Source organism: Perissodus microlepis, chromosome 3, assembly GCF_051167445.1.
Source record: "Perissodus microlepis isolate ML-2025 ecotype Zambia chromosome 3, ASM5116744v1, whole genome shotgun sequence".
Lineage (NCBI taxonomy): Eukaryota > Metazoa > Chordata > Actinopteri > Cichliformes > Cichlidae > Perissodus > Perissodus microlepis.
In genome coordinates this window covers 26,817,807-26,837,609 of record NC_140463.1, presented here as the reverse complement: position 1 = coordinate 26,837,609, position 19,803 = coordinate 26,817,807, and the positions used below count along the sequence as shown (strand labels likewise).

The 19,803-nt window shown below is 38.3% G+C and overlaps 2 protein-coding genes across 2 annotated transcripts; both read left to right on the top strand.

Moving 5' to 3' along the window:
* Positions 1–1,939: 1,939 nt before the first annotated feature.
* Positions 1,940–5,079, top strand: LOC146390775 (fucolectin-3-like; the record flags this gene model as incomplete). The annotated part of the gene is made up of 5 exons (XM_084922262.1): positions 1,940–2,235; positions 2,338–2,474; positions 4,281–4,575; positions 4,782–4,930; positions 5,018–5,079. Coding segments are annotated over 5 exons (939 nt in total), but the record flags the coding sequence as incomplete, so codon positions are not given.
* A 1,516-nt stretch (positions 5,080–6,595) lies between these two features.
* Positions 6,596–19,039, top strand: LOC146390774 (uncharacterized). The gene is made up of 11 exons (XM_084923764.1): positions 6,596–6,646; positions 6,786–6,827; positions 11,533–11,824; positions 11,925–12,061; positions 13,181–13,475; positions 13,824–13,975; positions 14,063–14,360; positions 16,834–16,979; positions 17,249–17,495; positions 18,580–18,758; positions 18,838–19,039. Exons 1-11 carry the CDS (start codon positions 6,616–6,618, stop codon positions 18,897–18,899), a joined length of 1,881 nt encoding a protein of 626 aa, XP_084779890.1. The 5' UTR covers positions 6,596–6,615; the 3' UTR covers positions 18,900–19,039.
* The last annotated feature ends 764 nt before the right edge of the window (positions 19,040–19,803 follow it).

The window sequence follows — 19,803 nt, the reverse complement described above, 5'->3', positions numbered from 1 at the left end:
TGGAAAAGCCAACCTTCAGCTTTCAGAGTTAGAAAGATGTCTTTTCAGTGTCTTTCTGAGCAAATTATTAAAAAACAGTAACATCTAATATTATTTTAAAGCTAATTATTAACCATGTAGCATATATGAAACTCAGTAAAGCCAGTAGTACATCAATGGCAACATTTTCATTCAGTTTAAATCTATTTTGATGTTTTTATTTTAAATTCTTAAATAGGCCACAAGATTGTGTTCCCTGTGAAGTGAACCTAAACATCCTCTTGTGATCTGACTGGGCTTATATAATGTTAAACGCATGTATATTATTATTATACATATTTAAATATTGTAAAAATGCAATTTCAACAGCACATTTCAGTTTTTCTACATGACAAGTGTGTAAAAGTACAGAAAAATCTCTTGTAGCTCACTGCCCAGATCTCCTGTATGTATGAAACCTTATATCTTTATTTGACTGATGAAAACTTTCATTTTTTTACTGGAATTTCTGTTGTACACAGTAAAAGGGTTTTTCTGTCATGTTACTTTTTATCTAATACCTAACTACTTTGGTGTAGTATAAATGGCTCTTGAGGAGCTTTTTATCAGCAGGAAAACACCTATAAGAAGTCCACAAATGTATGCCATGCACACTTTCCAAAACCATCCAGCAGACCAGATTGGAGTCTCTGTCGGGTCAGTTCTGGCCCCCAGGACTTATGTTTGACACCCCTGATGTAAACGATGCTGTGGAAAACTGTAACTGCAGAAAAAAACAGGTTGTCACTTTTTAAAACCCCTGTTCTGATTATACACTGAGTTGGACTCATATACAGCTGTACTTCTGATCCCTGTTTAAAATGCTGCTGATTGGTTCATTACTCATGGTCATAGTAACTTAAGTTTTATACACTATGTGTGCTTATTACTTTATTATATATCCCTCCACATTTTTTTTTGTTGTAAATTCAGCAATATATTAAATGTATAAAAGGTATCTCTGTTTGTGTCAGAGCCCTTAGTGTTGAAATTAAATATTACACTTGAGAAATGTAAGTGTCATCATCTTCAGTCTGGCTGATTGATTTTGAGGTAAGCTTATGTGCCTTTGAATGTAATGATCAGTGAAATGAATAAAAATGTGTAATAAGGCAAGTGAAAATGTAGAAAAATAAAATGTTTAAACATTAAATTGTAGAAACATGCAGTGGAAAGGTTTGGTCTGAAGATTAAGATATGAGTTTGAGTGTGTGGTCATTCATGCAAACATTACTGACTAAAAATTTATATATTCTTGGATACTGAAACAAATGTAAAAGTATGAGACTGGTAGTGATTAGAAGAAAACTACTGAGACAGTAAGTCAGTCTACCTGCAAATTACTGTGTTTTATTAATGCCACAATACATTTGACTTGGATACTTTCTTAAGCCATGAGTGGGACTCATAGTTGGAGCTTCATTGGTAAGTTAAAGTATCTTAAACTTTCTTTAAGAAAAAATAAAGTTAAAATGAAGATGATGGAATTTAATGTACACATCAGTGAGATCATTGAAAAAAATAACTCCTTTTTTAAAAAAAAAAAAAATCTTTCAAATGTCGGTATGTTAACAGGCATTTCCATCATGTTAACATTAACATCTGGAACACTGGCAGGTAAACTTTTCTTCTGCAATCAGAACATTCTCGTCCACATTTATTAAGTGCAAACTATCACAAGTTTGCAAAAATTAAAAAAATAAAGATTTTTATTTAGAAAGCACAGCCAATAATTGAGCAAAGTTTCATTCTTAATAAAATGAATCCGTCTCAGTGCAGGCAAATACAAATATAATAACTACTAATTTGACACTGGACCTTGATTCATCTGTATCTATATCTTTATATGCATATTGCTTATTCCGAGCAAAAATGTAAAAATAGCCCTCTATGTTTTCATTGATAATATTTTTTTAATCATTTAGGTCAACTCCTGTACAACCTGGCACTGAAAAAAACAGCTGTCCAATCTTCAACCAGTGGCACTGTGGGTATTGCTGGTAAGGCAGTTGATGGAAACAGAGATGCAAATGATCAAAGTGGGTCTTGCACACTTACCAATGTAGAATCTGATCCCTGGTGGAGGGTAGACCTGGTAAATGTGTATACAATTGGGACTGTAATGATAACCAATAGACAGGAATTGGAAAATGGGCTGGATGGTGCCGAAATCTGGATCGGAAATTCAATAAAAATCAGTGACCCTGAAAGTAACAGGTGACAGAGCTTGATTTATAACCGTAAGTCATTATTTATCATATCAATAGGACTTATTTATATTTATTCTTTACTTTTTCTTTTTGAATGTTTCATACACAGGTGTGCCGTCATCTCTCACATTCCCAAGGGACAAGCGTTTTATTTTCCATGTAACTCTGTGAAGGGACGCTACGTCACTGTGTTTCTAACAGGAAGTGCAAAGGTCCTAAGTCTCTGTGAAGTTGAAGTGTATTACGGTAAATACCTTTAATTCTGATGCTGATACATAAAACTGCAATTTACTGACTCAAAAAACAAATGACAGCTTTCATGTCAGGGTGTTTTTAATTTCTAACAACATTACAATGTCACGTCTGCCATGGCAGATGAGTGGAGGTTGAAAGTTAGGACGCAAGACGCAGGCAGTTTCAGATGCAGGTGAGCTTTATTAAACTAGTAAGTGAAACAAACAAAAACTTAGCAGGCGAGAAACAGAAGCAAAGAAATTTATACTGGGAGAAACAAACAAAACACTGAACTGAAACCGGGATGCAGGGAGACGCGGGAAGATGACACAGAATGAGGCAGGGAAAAAACACAGACGAACCAGCAACGAGGACGAGATGACACACAATGGCTGTGTCCCAATTCAGGGTCTGCACGCTTGAAGTACGTGCACTACGCGTACTACGTACGGTGCGTACTATAAGTACGAGAAGTGCGGAAGTGAGAGGCTTGTGAAATGGGACGGTCTAGCCTTCGTCGCGCTGTTCAGGTTGCCTAGCAACCATGATACTAACCGCGAGAAATGTTTCATACAGCTTTGTTTGACATAAATGAAGGAGAAAAAAAATGTTTTTTTGGTCATTCATTTTTGTCATGACATCACTTTGATTAGTTGAGTATCTGAGGCTGAGACCACAGGACTGTAAAACATGATTGTTGGGCTTCACTTCTGTACTGAACAGTCATTTCAAGATTAGTTAGTAAATAACAATTAGCTAATGTTGTTCATGAGACTAAAATCATCTCACTGTGGTAATGTAAATATAATATGGCCAATATTATAGTATTGTCAGATTATTATGAGATATATCTCTATCTATCTATCTATCTATCTATCGATATATATATGCTTTAAAACCAAGTTAATGCTGAAAGTACAAACATCACTAATGTCACACAACTTTGCCGACATGTGGCCAACAGTAATGTTTTAATGTTCTTCGTTATTAAACATTCGCACATAAATAAGTGACATCATATTCAGTACTTACTTTTGACAGTTCACTCTTCGGCCGCTCCCTTCTGCCGTGTTTTGCGGCAAAATTATCCACACCCACCGCAGCGCTATGAATTGTGGGATATATGGGACCACGAAGCATGCACCGGACCACACTTGATATTTGGGGAAATCGACGGCGCATTTGGAGTATGCATTTGAAGTACACTTCGAATTGGGACAGCCGTCGTCGCGTGGCGGTGACGTAATCGCACTTAAAATGCGTACTTCAAGCGTGCAGACCCTGAATTGGGACACAGCCAATATAAATACACAGACAGGAACTTGAGGGAACAAGGAACAGGTGGCAACCCCGGTGGAACTGATTGGGCACAACGAGACAAGGAAGCAAAACAGAATAGACTAACATGAGACACAGACCTTCAGAGTAAAACAGGAAATATACAGAGATGCAGACTGGAGGGAACACTGAGAAACACAAGGGAGTGTGCAGACATGACACGCTGGGTAAACATGGAAAACATAACAGAATGAAACACGAACCACAGCACGAGAACTCACACAACAATATAACACAGACACATGGGGAGACAGAGGGCAGAGACACAAGGCAGAATCCAGTAAAATAAAATAAACAACCTAGGAACCATGGAATAAATCATGAACTAAAAAAGTAGAAAAACACAAGAAACCTAAGAACGCTGGGTCAAAATGACCCAGGACTGTGACATGCAATTATTCTTTGTGTTTTTATTATATAAATCAGTAAGGGTTGTGAGAGCCCAAACAAAAGAAATTGTTTTCTTGGTTTTCCTTCAAGGATACCCATTACCCAATGTGGCACTCAAAGGAGAAGCTGCCCAGTCATCTACACTCTCCTTTGCCACTGCGTCCAAAGCCATCGATGGCAGACGGAACTCGTTCTATAGCAATGGCTTCTGTAGCCACACGGCTGAAGACGAGACCAACCCCTGGTGGAGGGTGGACCTGCAGCGAAGCTTTACAATCACTGCTGTAAAAGTCACCAACAGAGGAGACTGCTGTGCTGAAAGACTGGATGGAGCTGAGATCAGAATAGGAAACTCACTGGAGAACAATGGAAACAATAATCCCAGGTAATGACGAATTTATATCAGTCAACGTTCATTATGATTTTTTTCTTTGTTTGTTTTATTTTAGAATAACTTGAACAGCAATGTTTCAGCAATTACAATATACATATTATCGACCACAGGACTAGTTAATTACTTGATGTTACTTTCTCCTTGACTGGAAGTCCATAATAATAACATAATACTGCCCCCACACTCTCTGCTGTCAGGTGTGCTTCCATCTCACATATCAATGCGGGTAAAACCTACACATACCAGTGTGATGGAGGCAGCATGGAGGGTCGCTTTGTGAACGTGTTTCTTCCTGGACAGAAGACTCTCACCCTGTGTGAAGTGGAGGTGTATGCTGCCCCAGCAGGTAGACCTGTAAGTGACTGGATCTGATCTACTGAAACACATCTGCCTGATACTGATTGGTGCCTGTTTGTTCTTTTTAACAATTTAGTTGAACCGCTTCCAAACGTGGCCTTAAACAAACAAACAGTACAGTCATCAAACAAACGCTGACAGCATCAATGTTCTCAAAGTTTACATTATCTGCAATGACTTTGTCTCTGATCTCTCGGAGTCTAATGCAGTTGTTCTTACGGACCATATCTGCAATGAGGGTTTCTTGTGCCGCTGTGAATATGGCAACCCTCCCACCTCTATGTGGCATCCTTTCAGCTCTAAAGAAAGAAACATGTGTTGTCAATTGACTGATTTATATGTAAAACTACATGTAAAGTAACAGACCACTTTCACAGGCCTGTAAAACTGTAGTGTGACAAAGAAAGCAATAGCGTACTATACCTGTTGTGTTGTCTAAATGCCTTGATAATGGTGGCCACGGTGAACCTACTCAGGTTTGGATGTACTCTTCGTCCCGCTTCAGCCATTGTCATGCCATGGCCAATGACATGATCAATTACTGTTGCTCGCATATCATCTGTTATGATGGTGCGAGGTTGTCTTCTTCTCCCACCTGGACCTTCTCCTCTCTCTTGTTGGCCTCCTTCTCTTCCTCCTCTACTCCGAACTCCTCTTCTTCTTAGGCCTTCACTTCTTCCTCCTCTGATCTCAACCCCTCTTCCTCTTTGGCCTGCAGCTCTTCTCCTTCCGCACGCTCGAATGCCTTCATCCATTGTGATTGTTTGGCATCTTCACCAAACTATGCTTTTATAGGTGGGGTCACATCATTAGCAACAGGTGTCTTCAATTTTGAGTCGTTGTGTGTAGTGACTGACGCCAGGTGTGTTCCCTGTGTTCAAAGATTGGTGACTGTGGCAAGCATTTTGCATCACATGGGCTTTCATTTGAGAATATGAGCAGAGTTGTTTTGCAACATGTGTTTTAGCAAGGAAAAATGTGTTTAGATTTATGAGTACAGAGGGTTGTGTTTTGTGAATTGTGTCTTCATGTGACATGTGTTTATGGTACTGGAATATGGTGGCTACATTTAGTAAATGTGTTTAGACTACTGGTCATTTGGGTTACAGGATTGGCTTTTGTGTTTTAACATTTGAGAAAAACTGTAATGTCCCACAAACGGTTCAGAAGAGAATGTCCACAATTTAACCTTTAATTACAGGAGTAGTCTGAGCTGATGGTAGTTTTGTTCTAATAATTAAGAGAGGGGTTAGGAAGAGAATGAGCACACCTTGGCCATCAACTTTCTTATCTCTCCTGTGCATGTATAATTCAATAGGAGAGAAGCCAGGTCCAGTAGATTTTTAGCTTATGTGTCTTTGAAAGTAGTGATCGATGAAAGCAATTAAAATGTTAAATAAGGCAAGTGGAAAAATATAACAAATAAAATAAAATATTTAAACATTAAATCGTAGAAACATGCAGTGGAAGGATTTGGTCTGAAGAAGAAGATGTCAGTTTGGGTGTGTTGTCATTCATGCAAACATTACTGACTAAAAATTTGCATATTCTTGGTGATCAAAACAAGTAATATGAGACTGGTAGTGAGCCAGTTTACCTGCCAGTTGGTGTATCAGTAATTACTGTGTTGTAATTAATGCCATAATACATTTGACTTGGATACTTTCTAAAGCCATGAGTGGGACTCATATTTGGAGCTTCATTGGTAAGTTAAAATATCTTAAATTTTCTTAAAAAAAAGAAACAAAGTTAAAATAAAGATGATGGCATTTATGTACACATCAGTGAGATCATTTAAAAATAATTCAGTTATTTAAATGTTTTTAATGTCTATATGTCAACAGGCATTTTCATCATGTTAACGTTAACATCTGGAACACTGGCAGGTAAACTTTTCTTCTACGATCAGAACATTCTGGTACATATTTACTAAGTTCAAACTACCACATGTCAGTGACTGAACAAAGAAAATAAAAATAAATAAATAAATAAATTTGATTTTGAAAAGCACAGCTAATGATGGAGCAAAGTTACACTCGTAATAAAATGAAGCCGTCTCACCGACAGGGATGAATAAGATGCAGCTGAATAAAAATCTGTATTTTTTAATCTGTTGGAAATTGCTGGAGACTCTTTGAGTTCCTGTTGACTGACAAATCTGTTCTCTTGATAAATTTGACAGCTCAGAAGAAATGCATGCTTCATTCATATAAGGCCTAATAAAATAAAATAAAATAAAAAATGATTTTACAATCAGATCATGGCCAAAACACATAAGTTACTCTGTCACATATGTAACTGTGTGCATTACTTTTTACATGCTTTACAATGCTACAGGGATTTATTAAAGTCAATATGACCTATTGGAGGAGTCACTCTTTAATACAAACTTTTATTATGTTATGTATTAGCTTAAAGCACTAATTTCTGGCAGACAATCAGCTTTTTGGCACAACAAACAATCGGGGAAAACAATCGCATGAGTGCTGCTGTTTGACGGAAGAAGAATAAAGTAGTCGTGGTAAGCCAGTCGCATGACCACTTTAAGATGACAAAGCAACAAAGTGATATATACCAGTTTTTAAATTGTGTTGATTGGCCACGTAAAACCAGAGTCATGATAAACAATATATACGCAGCGTTTTTTCCTGAATAGTTTCATCACGTTTAATGTCTAAGGACCGCGCTAGCAAGATCTCACTGCTTATGACCAAAAAATAAAAACACAAAACAAAAATCAGGCCTTTCGTGTTAGTAAAAATGCACCATGTCGACCAATCAAAAAAGTATATGGCAACGTGACATTTGGTTGTTTAGGAATAGGGGGAAGTTTTAGGAGTGACGGCGAGAGAGAGTGTGAGAGAGAGAGCAGAAAAAGAGAGAGAGAGAGAGTTTTGAGATGTGTGTTTGGAGTGTGTTATTTAATGTGTTGTCTTGTGTAGTTAGTGTGTAGTGTTGTGGATAGTTTTGTGTTGTGTGTTAGAACAATGAGGTGACTGCTGTCTCCAGGTAGAAAACAGGAGTGATACACCTGCTGTCAGACCTGCAGGTATCAGGCTGTGATGTTCTCCTTTATAATGGACAGAAATTCTTTTTTCCCGAACGGCACAAATAATTTGTGTGGCATCTTATTGAATGCAGAACACCCGATTGTTCTGTAAATAGTTTGAAATGGTTATAAAAACAGAGGTAAAAGGTAAATGGCTGCAAATAACTTTATTGTTTGCAAAAGTTGTCCATATTACAGGGAGTGCAGAATTTTTAGGCAAGTTGTATTTTTGAGGAATAATTTTATTATTGAACAACAACCATGTTCTCAATGAACCCAAAAAAAACTCATTAATATCAAAGCTGAATGTTTTTGGAAGTAGTTTTTAGTTTGTTTTTAGTTTTAGCTATTTTAGGGGGATATCTGTGTGTGCAGGTGACTATTACTGTGCATAATTATTAGGCAACTTAACAAAACACAAATATATACCCATTTCAATTATTTATTTTTACCAGTGAAACCAATATAACATCTCCACATTCACAAATATACATTTCTGACATTCAAAAACAAATCAGCGACCAATATAGCCACCTTTCTTTGCAAGGACACTCAAAAGCCTGCCATCCATGGATTCTGTCAGTGTTTTGATCTGTTCACCATCAACATTGCGTGCAGCAGCAACCACAGCCTCCCAGACACTGTTCAGAGAGGTGTACTGTTTTCCCTCCTTGTAAATCTCACATTTGATGATGGACCACAGGTTCTCAATGGGGTTCAGATCAGGTGAACAAGGAGGCCATGTCATTAGTTTTTCTTCTTTTATACCCTTTCTTGCCAGCCACGCTGTGGAGTAGTTGGACGCGTGTGATGGAGCATTGTCCTGCATGAAAATCATGTTTTTCTTGAAGGATGCAGACTTCTTCCTGTACCACTGCTTGAAGAAGGTGTCTTCCAGAAACTGGCAGTAGGACTGGGAGTTGAGCTTGACTCCATCCTCAACCCGAAAAGGCCCCACAAGCTCATCTTTGATGATACCAGCCCAAACCAGTACTCCACCTCCACCTTGCTGGCGTCTGAGTCGGACTGGAGCTCTCTGCCCTTTACCAATCCAGCCACGGGCCCATCCATCTGGCCCATCAAGACTCACTCTCATTTCATCAGTCCATAAAACCTTAGAAAAATCAGTCTTGAGATATTTCTTGGCCCAGTCTTGACGTTTCAGCTTGTGTGTCTTGTTCAGTGGTGGTCGTCTTTCAGCCTTTCTTACCTTGGCCATGTCTCTGAGTATTGCACACCTTGTGCTTTTGGGCACTCCAGTGATGTTGCAGCTCTGAAATATGGCCAAACTGGTGGCAAGTGGCATCTTGGCAGCTGCATGCTTGACTTTTCTCAGTTCATGGGCAGTTATTTTGCGCCTTGGTTTTTCCACACACTTCTTGTGACCCTGTTGACTATTTTGAATGAAACGCTTGATTGTTCGATGATCACGCTTCAGAAGCTTTGCAATTTTGAGACTGCTGCATCCCTCTGCAAGATATCTCACTATTTTTGACTTTTCTGAGCCTGTCAAGTCCTTCTTTTGACCCATTTTGCCAAAGGAAAGGACGTTGCCTAATAATTATGCACACCTGATATAGGGTGTTGATGTCATTAGACCACACCCCTTCTCATTACAGAGATGCACATCACCTAATATGCTTAATTGGTAGTAGGCTTTCGAGCCTATACAGCTTGGAGTAAGACAACATGCATGAAGAGGATGATGTGGACAAAATACTCATTTGCCTAATAATTCTGCACTCCCTGTATTGTAAAATTGACAATTTATATTTGCATTTAAAGTTATGAAATATAATTCAGTAAACATGTTTGTGCTTGTTACAGTAAAAAATATAACTTTCTACTTGGATTTTATGTTTTTTGTCTGATTTTAGATCAATTGTGTTAACACAGTATGTCAAAATGGAAACATAACTATAATTTCAGACACATGAGGTTGTGCTGAAAAGGATGATACCAAACAAGACAAAGTAAATAATATGTAAATGTGAAATTTAGAGAAAAAATCAAAAGTAGTAAAAAATGAACAATTATACCCTGGACCCCATTTTTTTTTAAAGTAACGCAATAGTTACTTTTCAAGTTAATAATTACTTTTAGAATCTTGTAACTCAGTTACTTAGTCAGTTACTTTTTTGAAGAAGTAACTAGTAACTATAATTAATTACTTTTAAGTAACTTGCCCAACACTGCTTATAATACATAAAATAAGAAATTGTGTCTTATACTGTGACACTACCTGTCCCTACTCACTGGACACTGATTTTAGTTGTAACTGAGAAACACAAATATTTCATTAGCTTTTCTTATATTTTTGCACATATTCACACATTTTTTAAATCCTCAAACAAATTTTTATATTAGGCAAAAATAAACATAGTAAACATAAATTGCAGTTTTGAACATTTTAAATTTATAAAGAAAAAAAAGCTATCCAAAACTTCCTGAAAATATGTGATTGACCATTCACACAACGGTGAGATTGATAACAACTCTTCTTGAAATACATTATTTTGATTTCTACTGTACTATTTAAGTTTTTTCTTTTCATCGGAGTTAGCAGTTACAAGTAACATGGGTGACAGACTCACAGGCTGCTGAGTCAACTGGAGGCAAGGAGAAGGCACATTATCACATGAAAGAGCAAAACTGAAGTGGCCTGTTTACTGGCAAATGTGAGAGGAGACTTTGTGTTATTTTTGGTCAGCAGTGGTTTTCTCCTTGCAGTCTCACATAGATGGCATTTTTTTCAGTCTTTTTTCTTATTGATGAATCACAAAATCTGACCTTAACTGAAACAAGTGAAACCTGCAGTTCTTTGTATGTCGTTCTTTTTTGACATGCAGATGAATGCATATGTACTCTTGGAGTATTTTCTGTTGGCTAGCCAACAGAAACTGCTCTGAAGACTAGAAAAGCTTTATATAAGAACCATTCCATTGACATTAAACTCAGCTTAGTACAGTTTATAGTTGATCGAAGTTAACTCATGACTGAACAAGGAAGAGCCATGACTTTTAGGCACAAGGCCAAGTAGATTTAGTTAGCTTCTTTTCTCCTAATGAAATAATTCTTAGCTAAATAAACAGTTTCTTGTATTTACTCATTATTTTTGTCTATTGTTACATTTTATTTGATGGCACAAAACATATAACTGAAATCAGAAAGGGCAGAAATACTTTTCGGGCTGACATAACATGCAAGGTCTATACTGTACACACATATTTGAGCCATTAACTCAAATTAATTAGTCAACTGTTCTAATAAAATCTCCACTTTTCATTTAAAAATAAATTAACACTCCTAGAAGAAACTTTTGCAAACACTTCAGGGGTGAACTAGGAGCTGCTATTGTGACTCTACATTCAGTGCAATATGTAGTAAATTGCCTGTTGCAAACCTCCACAAATACAAATATAGGAACTCCTAATTTAACACTTGACCTGGATTTATATTTCATTTCTTGCTCAATCCAAAAAGAAAATTTAAATATGCATCTCTTTGTTTTTATTAATAACCACTTTTTAAAAATCATTTAGGTCAACTTCTTTACAACGTGGCACTGAAACAAAAAGCTGTCCAATCTTCAACCAGTGGCACTGTGGGTATTGCTGGTAAGGCAGTAGATGGAAACAGAGACGCAAACTATCAAAGTGGGTCTTGCACACTTACCAATGTAGAATCTGATCCCTGGTGGAGGGTAGACCTGGTAAATGTGTATACAATTGGGACTGTAATGATAACCAATAGACAGGAATTGGAAAATGGGCTGGATGGTGCCGAAATCTGGATCGGAAATTCTACAGCAATCAGTGACCCTGAAAGCATCAGGTGAAAGAGCTTGATTTATAACCATAAGTCATTATTTATCATATCAATAGGACTTATTTATATTTATTCTTTACTTTTTCTTTAAATGTTTCATACATAGGTGTGCTGTCATCTCTCACATTCCCAAGGGACAAGCGTTTTATTTTCCATGTAACTCTGTGAAGGGACGCTACGTCACTGTGTTTTTACCAGGAAGTGCAAAGGTCCTAAGTCTCTGCGAGGTTGAAGTGTACTATGGTAAATACCTTCAATTCTTTATTTAATTCTTTATTTTTTATTTATATCAGTAAGGGGTGTGACCAGGGGCGGTCCTGACCCGTTTTGTGCCCTGGGCGAACCCTCCCTCTACCGCCCCCCTTTGAGAAAAGCAGACAAATCAACAATACACCTTTTCCAATTAATATGTAATTAATGTTATATTGAACACAGTCCAAAAGATTCAATAAACCACATCTGTGTCTACTGTCTGTCTACTGTTTACTATCATAGCCAAATTGCTAACAAACGAACCCCCCCAGAAGTTGATTCTGTTCATCTGGACATAACATTTTCAGTGGGAGAAACATTTCGTCACTCATCCAAGTAACTTGTTCAGTCTCAGCTGACTGCAGGTTTCCCCAATCTTATAAACAGTACATTTGCACAATGACTGAAACTAGCACCACTGAAGGAACAATGGCCTGGGAGATCAGTTCCTTGATCATTAATATGCAAATTCTCATGACCATTGATAAAAAAACCCAATGATCAAAGCTCATTGGTCAAAGACCACTGATCAATGGCCATGAGTACCATTCAGAGAGAGTTGGGGAATCGCTGCAATCACAGCATTGTAAGATGGTGAAAGAGATGGCGCTCGGGCCAGCCAGAGAATCCCCATCGCCCCGCCCCTCTCCTCCATGTGCAGCAAGCAGCAGGCACACCAGGCTCACCACGCCAAAATGCAATGGCATGATATCGGGGAAGCATGCGTACGAGCAACTTTTTTGTTGTTGTTGATGCCATGATGCCACCCCCACCACAATACTGCTCAGGGCTCCCACCGATGTCGCCCATATCAATAACTGCCACAGGTGGAAAACTCTGCAACTGCACAAAAAACATGTTTGTCTTTTTTAAAAACTCCGTTCTGATAATGCACTGACTTGGACTCATATACAACTGTACCTCTGATTTCTGTTTAAAATACTGCTGGCTGGTTCATAACCATTGCTCATAGTAATATTACTTGTACTAAATATGTCGGATTATTAATTTTTGCATTTGACAACCGCCCATGTTGCCCATTTCAAAAACTGCCACTGGGTGTGAGAGCCCAACCAAAAGAAATTATTGTCTTCTTGGTTTTCCTTCAAGGATACCCATTACCCAATGTGGCACTCAAAGGAGAAGCTACCCAGTCATCTACACTCTCTTTTGCCATTGCGTCCAAAGCCATCGATGGCAGACGGAACTCGTTCTATAGCAATGGCTTCTGTAGCCACACGGCTGAAGACGAGACCAACCCCTGGTGGAGGGTGGACCTGCAGCGAAGCTTTACAATCACTGCTGTAAAAGTCACCAACAGAGGAGACTGCTGTGCTGAAAGACTGGATGGAGCTGAGATCAGAATAGGAAACTCACTGGAGAACAATGGAAACAATAATCCCAGGTAATGATGAATTTATATCAGTCAATGGTCATTATGATTTTTGTTTATTTATTTTTTTTATTTTACATTAATTTGAACAGAAATATTTCAGAGATTACAACATAAATATTATCCACCACATGCTGCTCTAGTTCAGGACTCCATGCAATTCATGATCAGGGATTGTAACATCTATTCCTTTTACTGAATCAAAAATAAAACAAACACACAAATATTTCAGAGATTAGAGTCTACATATTATCCACCACATGCTGATTATTGCTTTTCTAGTTCAGGACTCCGTGCTACCTCCTTAACATGAAGTCCACAATACTAACATAATGCTGCCCCCACACTCTCTGTTGTCAGGTGTGCCTCCATCTCACATATCAAAGCGGGTAAAACCTACACATACCGGTGTGATGGAGGCAGCATGGAGGGTCGCTTTGTGAACGTGTTTCTTCCTGGACAGAAGAAGACTCTCACCCTGTGTGAAGTGGAGGTGTTTGCTGCCCCAGCAGGTAGAGCTTTAAGCGACTGGATCTGATCTACTGAAACACACCTCCCAAGTACTCATTCATACTTGTTTCTTCTTTTCCACAATTTAGTGGAACCGCTTCCAAACGTGGCCTTAAACAAACAAACAGTACAGTCATCAACTTGGTATGGGCCAGTGTTTGGGCCCTCAAAGGGTGCTGATGGGTGCAAAAATGGAAACTTGGACTCAGGATGCTGTACACACAATGATCAAGATCTGGGTCCCTGGTGGAGAGTAGACTTGTTGGCTGTCTATAAAGTCAGTGCTGTCACCATCATCAACAGACAGGATGGTTATATTCCTAGGATTCTTGGGGCACAGATCCTGATCGGGAACTCGCTGGAACAAAATGGAAACCAAAACCCCAGGTGAGATCTGATTTCCGACTAATACAACATTTCTCCATAAACATCAAGTTAATTCTTTTTCCTAATTAGGAAACATATATATGCTACAAACATTTCTAGTTATTTGTTTCAATTCAAGTTGTTTAAGTCCAATAAATACCTTGAAATTGTACGAAGGTAAGTGATGAACTGCCAGAGGTTAAAAAAAGTTATGAAAACGCAAAACTGAAAAATAATCATACAGAATCATACAAAAAGGCCTTTTTCAGGGAACACAAAATATGCTACCAATTTAAAACTGTTCTGCAGAAATGGAGGTTGATCAAGCCTTGACTGGTGATACTAATTCCTACAGGTTTTCCAACTTTTCTGGATTACTTACAACTCTCTTTGTCTGCATAAAAGCAGTGTTGGGACATGCTGTGGTACCTTGTGAGGATCAGTTAAACAGTATTATTGTGCAGAAAGTAGTGTGTGGCTACAAAAATGGCGAGAAAAAGACACTTAACAATAAAAGAGAGACAAACCATCATAATATTTAATAATGTAGGTCTTACCTACAGAGAATGTCAAGGTGGCATTGAGTACAGTTTCCTTCACTATCAAAAGACACTCAGAAGCCGGGGCAAACTCTGACAGGAAGATGTCTGGCAGACCCACAGAGGACAAGTTTCTGACAGTTAACAGCTCGCGTGATGGGCAGCTCACAGGACAACAGCGTCAAGCAAAGCTTAATAGTGGTTTTAGCAAGCAAGTCTCAGTTTCAACTGTGAAAAGAAGACTTTGATTTAAAGGTTTGACAGGACAAGTTACTAAGATGTCAGAATAAGACAAAGAGGCTTGCCCAGGCCATGGAACACCACCACTGGACTACCGAAGACTGGAAGAAGATATTATGGACTGAAGAATCAAAATTTGAAATATTTGCTTCATCAAGCAGGATTTTTGAAGAAAAAACGGTAATTGGATTACCGTTACTTTCCCGTAAGCATGCTGCGTTACTGCGTTACTAAAACCGTGATTTTTTTTTGTGAGAGTGTCTCATGACAGTGACGTAAGCGAGTGCCACGTTCGTGGCAACAGCTGTGTGCAGATCAACAAAGGATAATATATCGAGTGCGGTAGAGAGTATGACCGTGCAGCGTGGAAGTACTGACCTTACTTTGAGTTTGATACCGTAAAAAGTAACAAAAACATTAACGTCCGTTGTTCACTACGTGGAAAGAAAACTTATTTTTACAGCGAAAAAAAACCCCCCAAACTTCCGAGCAAGCACCAAGTGCGCTACCACGTAATGGGAAATTCACAGACAAACTTGTGGATTCTTCCACTGACCGCTGCGGCACACCTGCACCAGGGCAAACATCCGTCTGCTATACAGGTGAAAATAGAGCAACGGGACCGCTGAGTCTTTGATTTTATTTATTTTCTGCTGTGTTTTACTTGCATCTATTTTGAAACTGAGTGTAAACAAAAAAAACCTATTTTACTTTTTGTGCAGGAATGTGCAGAAAATAGGTTTAAATGTTAAACAAATTTCTTCCAGTCAGAGAATGTTGCATATAATTTAATTTTTGCTTGATGCATAAAGTTAAAAGATTAAAACTAATAAAACAAAATTCCTCCTCCATGGAGGAGGAAAAAAATAACTCTAATTCTGTTGTTCCAACTTAATATACTTGAGTTGGACCAACTTAAATAATAATGATGAATCAACTTACTTACAGCAGTTGAGTCCAACTTAATTCAACCGAACTGATCCAACCCATGCAAATTACGTTAACCCGACAAAGCAACTCATTACTAAAAGAAAGTCATGTTTTAATGTGGAAATCCTTTCCATAATTATTTTAAGTTTATTCTAAAAGTCTTTTATTTTGGCTTGTTTGAAAAGGCTAGAGTCATACAACACATAAATTGTATGGCTTTATAAGAATTTCCACTCTATACATCCATTTATTTTAATCATGGTTGTGGTGGGCTGAGGCCTATCCCAGATGAGATAAGGCCAGAGGTACACCCTGGACAGGTGGCCAGTCTATCACATTGCTAACACAAACAGATTTATTTATGGATAATTTGGAATCACCAATTAACCTAACTCCAATAACTGCATGACTTTTATTTGTGGGTGGAAAGCAGAGTGTCCAAACAAAACCCACTGCAAACTCTGTCATATTGTGGATTTCAACTCTGGACCTTCTTGCTGTGAGGCAACAGTGCTAACCATTGCACCGCTTACCTGTCATTCCAGACTTTTTTGAGGTCTGGAATGACAGCAAAGTGGTGCCATGGCTTTAATTTTCTTTATGTTTTTGTCCTTGAAAGGTTTAACCACAATAAATAGCAACAGCATACACATGGTGTGATATATATTGTGTGTGTGTGTGTGTGTGTGTGTGTGTGTGTGTGTGTGTGTGTGTGTGTGTATACAAATTCATTAATTAAAGAAAGCCACCATTTTTCATCTTCTTTTTTTCTCTCAATCCATCAGTTGTGGCATGATCAAATCATTAGATGGTACACCAACATACACATTCCAGTGTAATGAAATGGAAGGTCGCTACATCATTGTGATCATACCAGGAAAAAAGACTTACACAACCCTGTGTGAAGTGGAGGTGTTTGCTTCTCTATCTGGTAGGGTTTGGGGTGTTAGTTCTAGAAGTTCTTAGTTCTTAGGTAGTAGTGTGTGCTAAAATTATCATTGTAAAATTTTCTATTGTTTTGCCTTTTTCTCATATTTGCTATTGTAAATAGGACCAGATTAATTTAATGCACTTTGCTCTTTAGCTTTCAGTGTCTAATTTCACTACAGACTATTGTAATTTAACATATTAAAATAAAAGGAAAACAATAACCACCAAATATGGCTTAAACAAACCGAATACTAAATTTCTTCACTACAGTGCCAGACGTTATTATGACTCCTCCACCTCCTCCCACCCCTCCTCCCACTGTGAGCCTGCAGCTTGGTGGCAGCAACGTGACGGTGGTGGGAGAGAGGCTCTGCTGGTCCGATGCTCTGATGTACTGTAGACGTTATTACTGGGACCTGCTCAGCCTTCACAGCCAACAGGAGCAAAGCGAGTTGGAGCAGCTGCTGGGCCTCGTTCCTTTCTCCCTCACAGACCACGTCTGGCTGGGACTGCGCAGGTACTGATAGCTATAGATACATTTAGTTGATGTACATCACAGATTAAATAATGAGCAGGACATAATATAAATGAGATGGTGCTTCTCTCCAATCACAAGTGAAATGTAAAAATCTATTAAAGAACTAGACATAAATATCAAATGAGAACAAAGAAACAGAAGAAACAACCAAATAAATGGAGAAAGAAAAAACAGGAAAAGCCAGAAAGAAATGCAAACAACGTACGAAGTGGATGAAAATCTCTACAAGTGGTTCAAAGAAGAAACCCTTTCTGACAAATGGACTGATTCTTATACAGCACTTTTTTATTCTCCTGAAGTATTAACGTGCTTTACACAGCATGCTACACTCACCCAAGCACTTTCTTCTATGATTGTAAGTGCTTACTAACTCACATCCATAATCTGCTGGGTGTATCAAAGGGCAATTTAGGATTAATATCTTGCCCAAGGATATTCGGCATGCAGACCAGAGGGAGCCAGGGATCAAACCACCGACTGTACGATAAGTAGATGCCCTGCTCTACCCCAAAATGCCTGCAAAAAAGAAAAATATTTACCCATTTTGTGATCATATTTTTAATTGATGATCATAGAGGCTATCTTTTTACTGTCAGTAAAGCTGACATATGACTTAATTTTACACTGCTGCAAAATACCAAGAGGTCAGATGGCAAACCTTAATGATTTGAATTTAGGAAATATTCTTAGAGAATGAAGATCTTTAAATCAAATGCTTTGTGTTCTTGTGTTTTCTCATTTGCATTGCTGCCTGTCCCAGACACCAACACAGCTGCTGTAACACAAGAAGGGCAGTTTATTTATTCTGTATTATTTAATCCACAAACAAGACTTTTGAAAATTTTGAAAATTACACTGGAAAGGCCAACATTCAGCTTAAAAAAAGTTTTGTGTCTTTGTGTCTTTCTGACTAGATTATTTAAAAAATATTAATATAAATTGTTATTTTAAAGATAAATATCAATCATGTAGCTTTTGTCAAACTCAGTGTAAACAAGTGCTCCCTATTCTACAGAAGCATTTCCAGTCAGTTTACATCTGTCCATTACTTTCTCTTCAACAGATCCCTCAGAGCAGACGAGTGGTTCTGGATGTCTGGATATTCCATGAATTTCTTGAATTGGCCACAAGATTTTGCTCCTGACAGCTACTCCAGCACCTGTGGAGGCGTGGCCAGCATGGATAACTTCCTCTGGCAGGACCAGCCCTGTGAGGAGAACCTCAACTTCATCTGCCAATCAGGTTTTACTTGCACCATGTTAAGGCTTGTATGCAATTATTGTGCATTACTTTGATTTAACTGTAACTCATGTTCTTTCAGGTGCTGACGATGCTGTGCAGAGAGTTCATTTCTACAGCACCAAGGATCCAACAAGTCCATAGGAACCAAGATGACACAGTATAAACTGTGATACATAGTTTTTGTTAGAAATAGTTATGACTTAAAACCTGTTTTGTACTCCTTTAAAACAATTTTGCCAAAAATTCAGTAAGTGCACAACACACCATGTTTTCTTTTTCATATCGCCAATCCTGATGAAACACTAAGTTGAAGTCATATATAAATAATTTCTTTGTAGATTTTTCCTTTCTGATTCATAGTAACGCTCATAGCATTTGTAGTAATTGTATCTATGCAAAGCAAGTGAGCTTACTCCTTTACATTATATATGGAAATATGTGCCTATAATAACTAGCTCTAAAGTTATGACTGTAGTGATGAAATGTCTTGATAAAGCCAGAACTGAAGTACAAATTCTCTGAATTATGAAATATTCTAATATCAAACAGTTTACATGTAGAAAAGAGCACACATTTTTAAGCACTTTTTAACACTATGCACACATTCCCACATAACAAGCAGGTCTGGCCCGGATCTGGTATCAAGCCGGCACTGCTGGCTGACTTCTGGCATGATAAGACGTATGTCATCCAGATATGGGTCAGGCCTGGCATAGATGCCACTGTCTATGCATGATGGCATGTCATATCTGGCCCAATTATGGTTTGGTTTATGTGGCCCAGCCCCATACAAAGCAGGCCTGGCCGGGATCTTGCATCAAGCTGGCACTTCTGACAGACTGGTGTCATGGCAGACTGCATGTCAACCAGATGTGGGCCAGGTCTGGCAATGAGGCACTGTTTATGTTCCTATTTTCCTATTTTAGTTAGAAAACCCAAATGCCATGTTGCAATACTATACTGCTATGGTAGCCAATGTTTCAAATGCAGGTTTGACAGGTTTGTGAGTTTACACTTTATCCAAAACCTAGTGACGGTTTACTCA

Coding starts and splice junctions, on each gene's coding strand:
- LOC146390774 (XM_084923764.1), top strand. CDS start 6,616: ATGAGTGGGACTCATATTTGGAGCTTCATTG. Junction 13,976..14,062: donor GGTGTTTGCTGCCCCAGCAG/GTAGAGCTTTAA, acceptor TCCACAATTTAG/TGGAACCGCTTCCAAACGTG. Junction 18,759..18,837: donor CAACTTCATCTGCCAATCAG/GTTTTACTTGCA, acceptor ATGTTCTTTCAG/GTGCTGACGATGCTGTGCAG.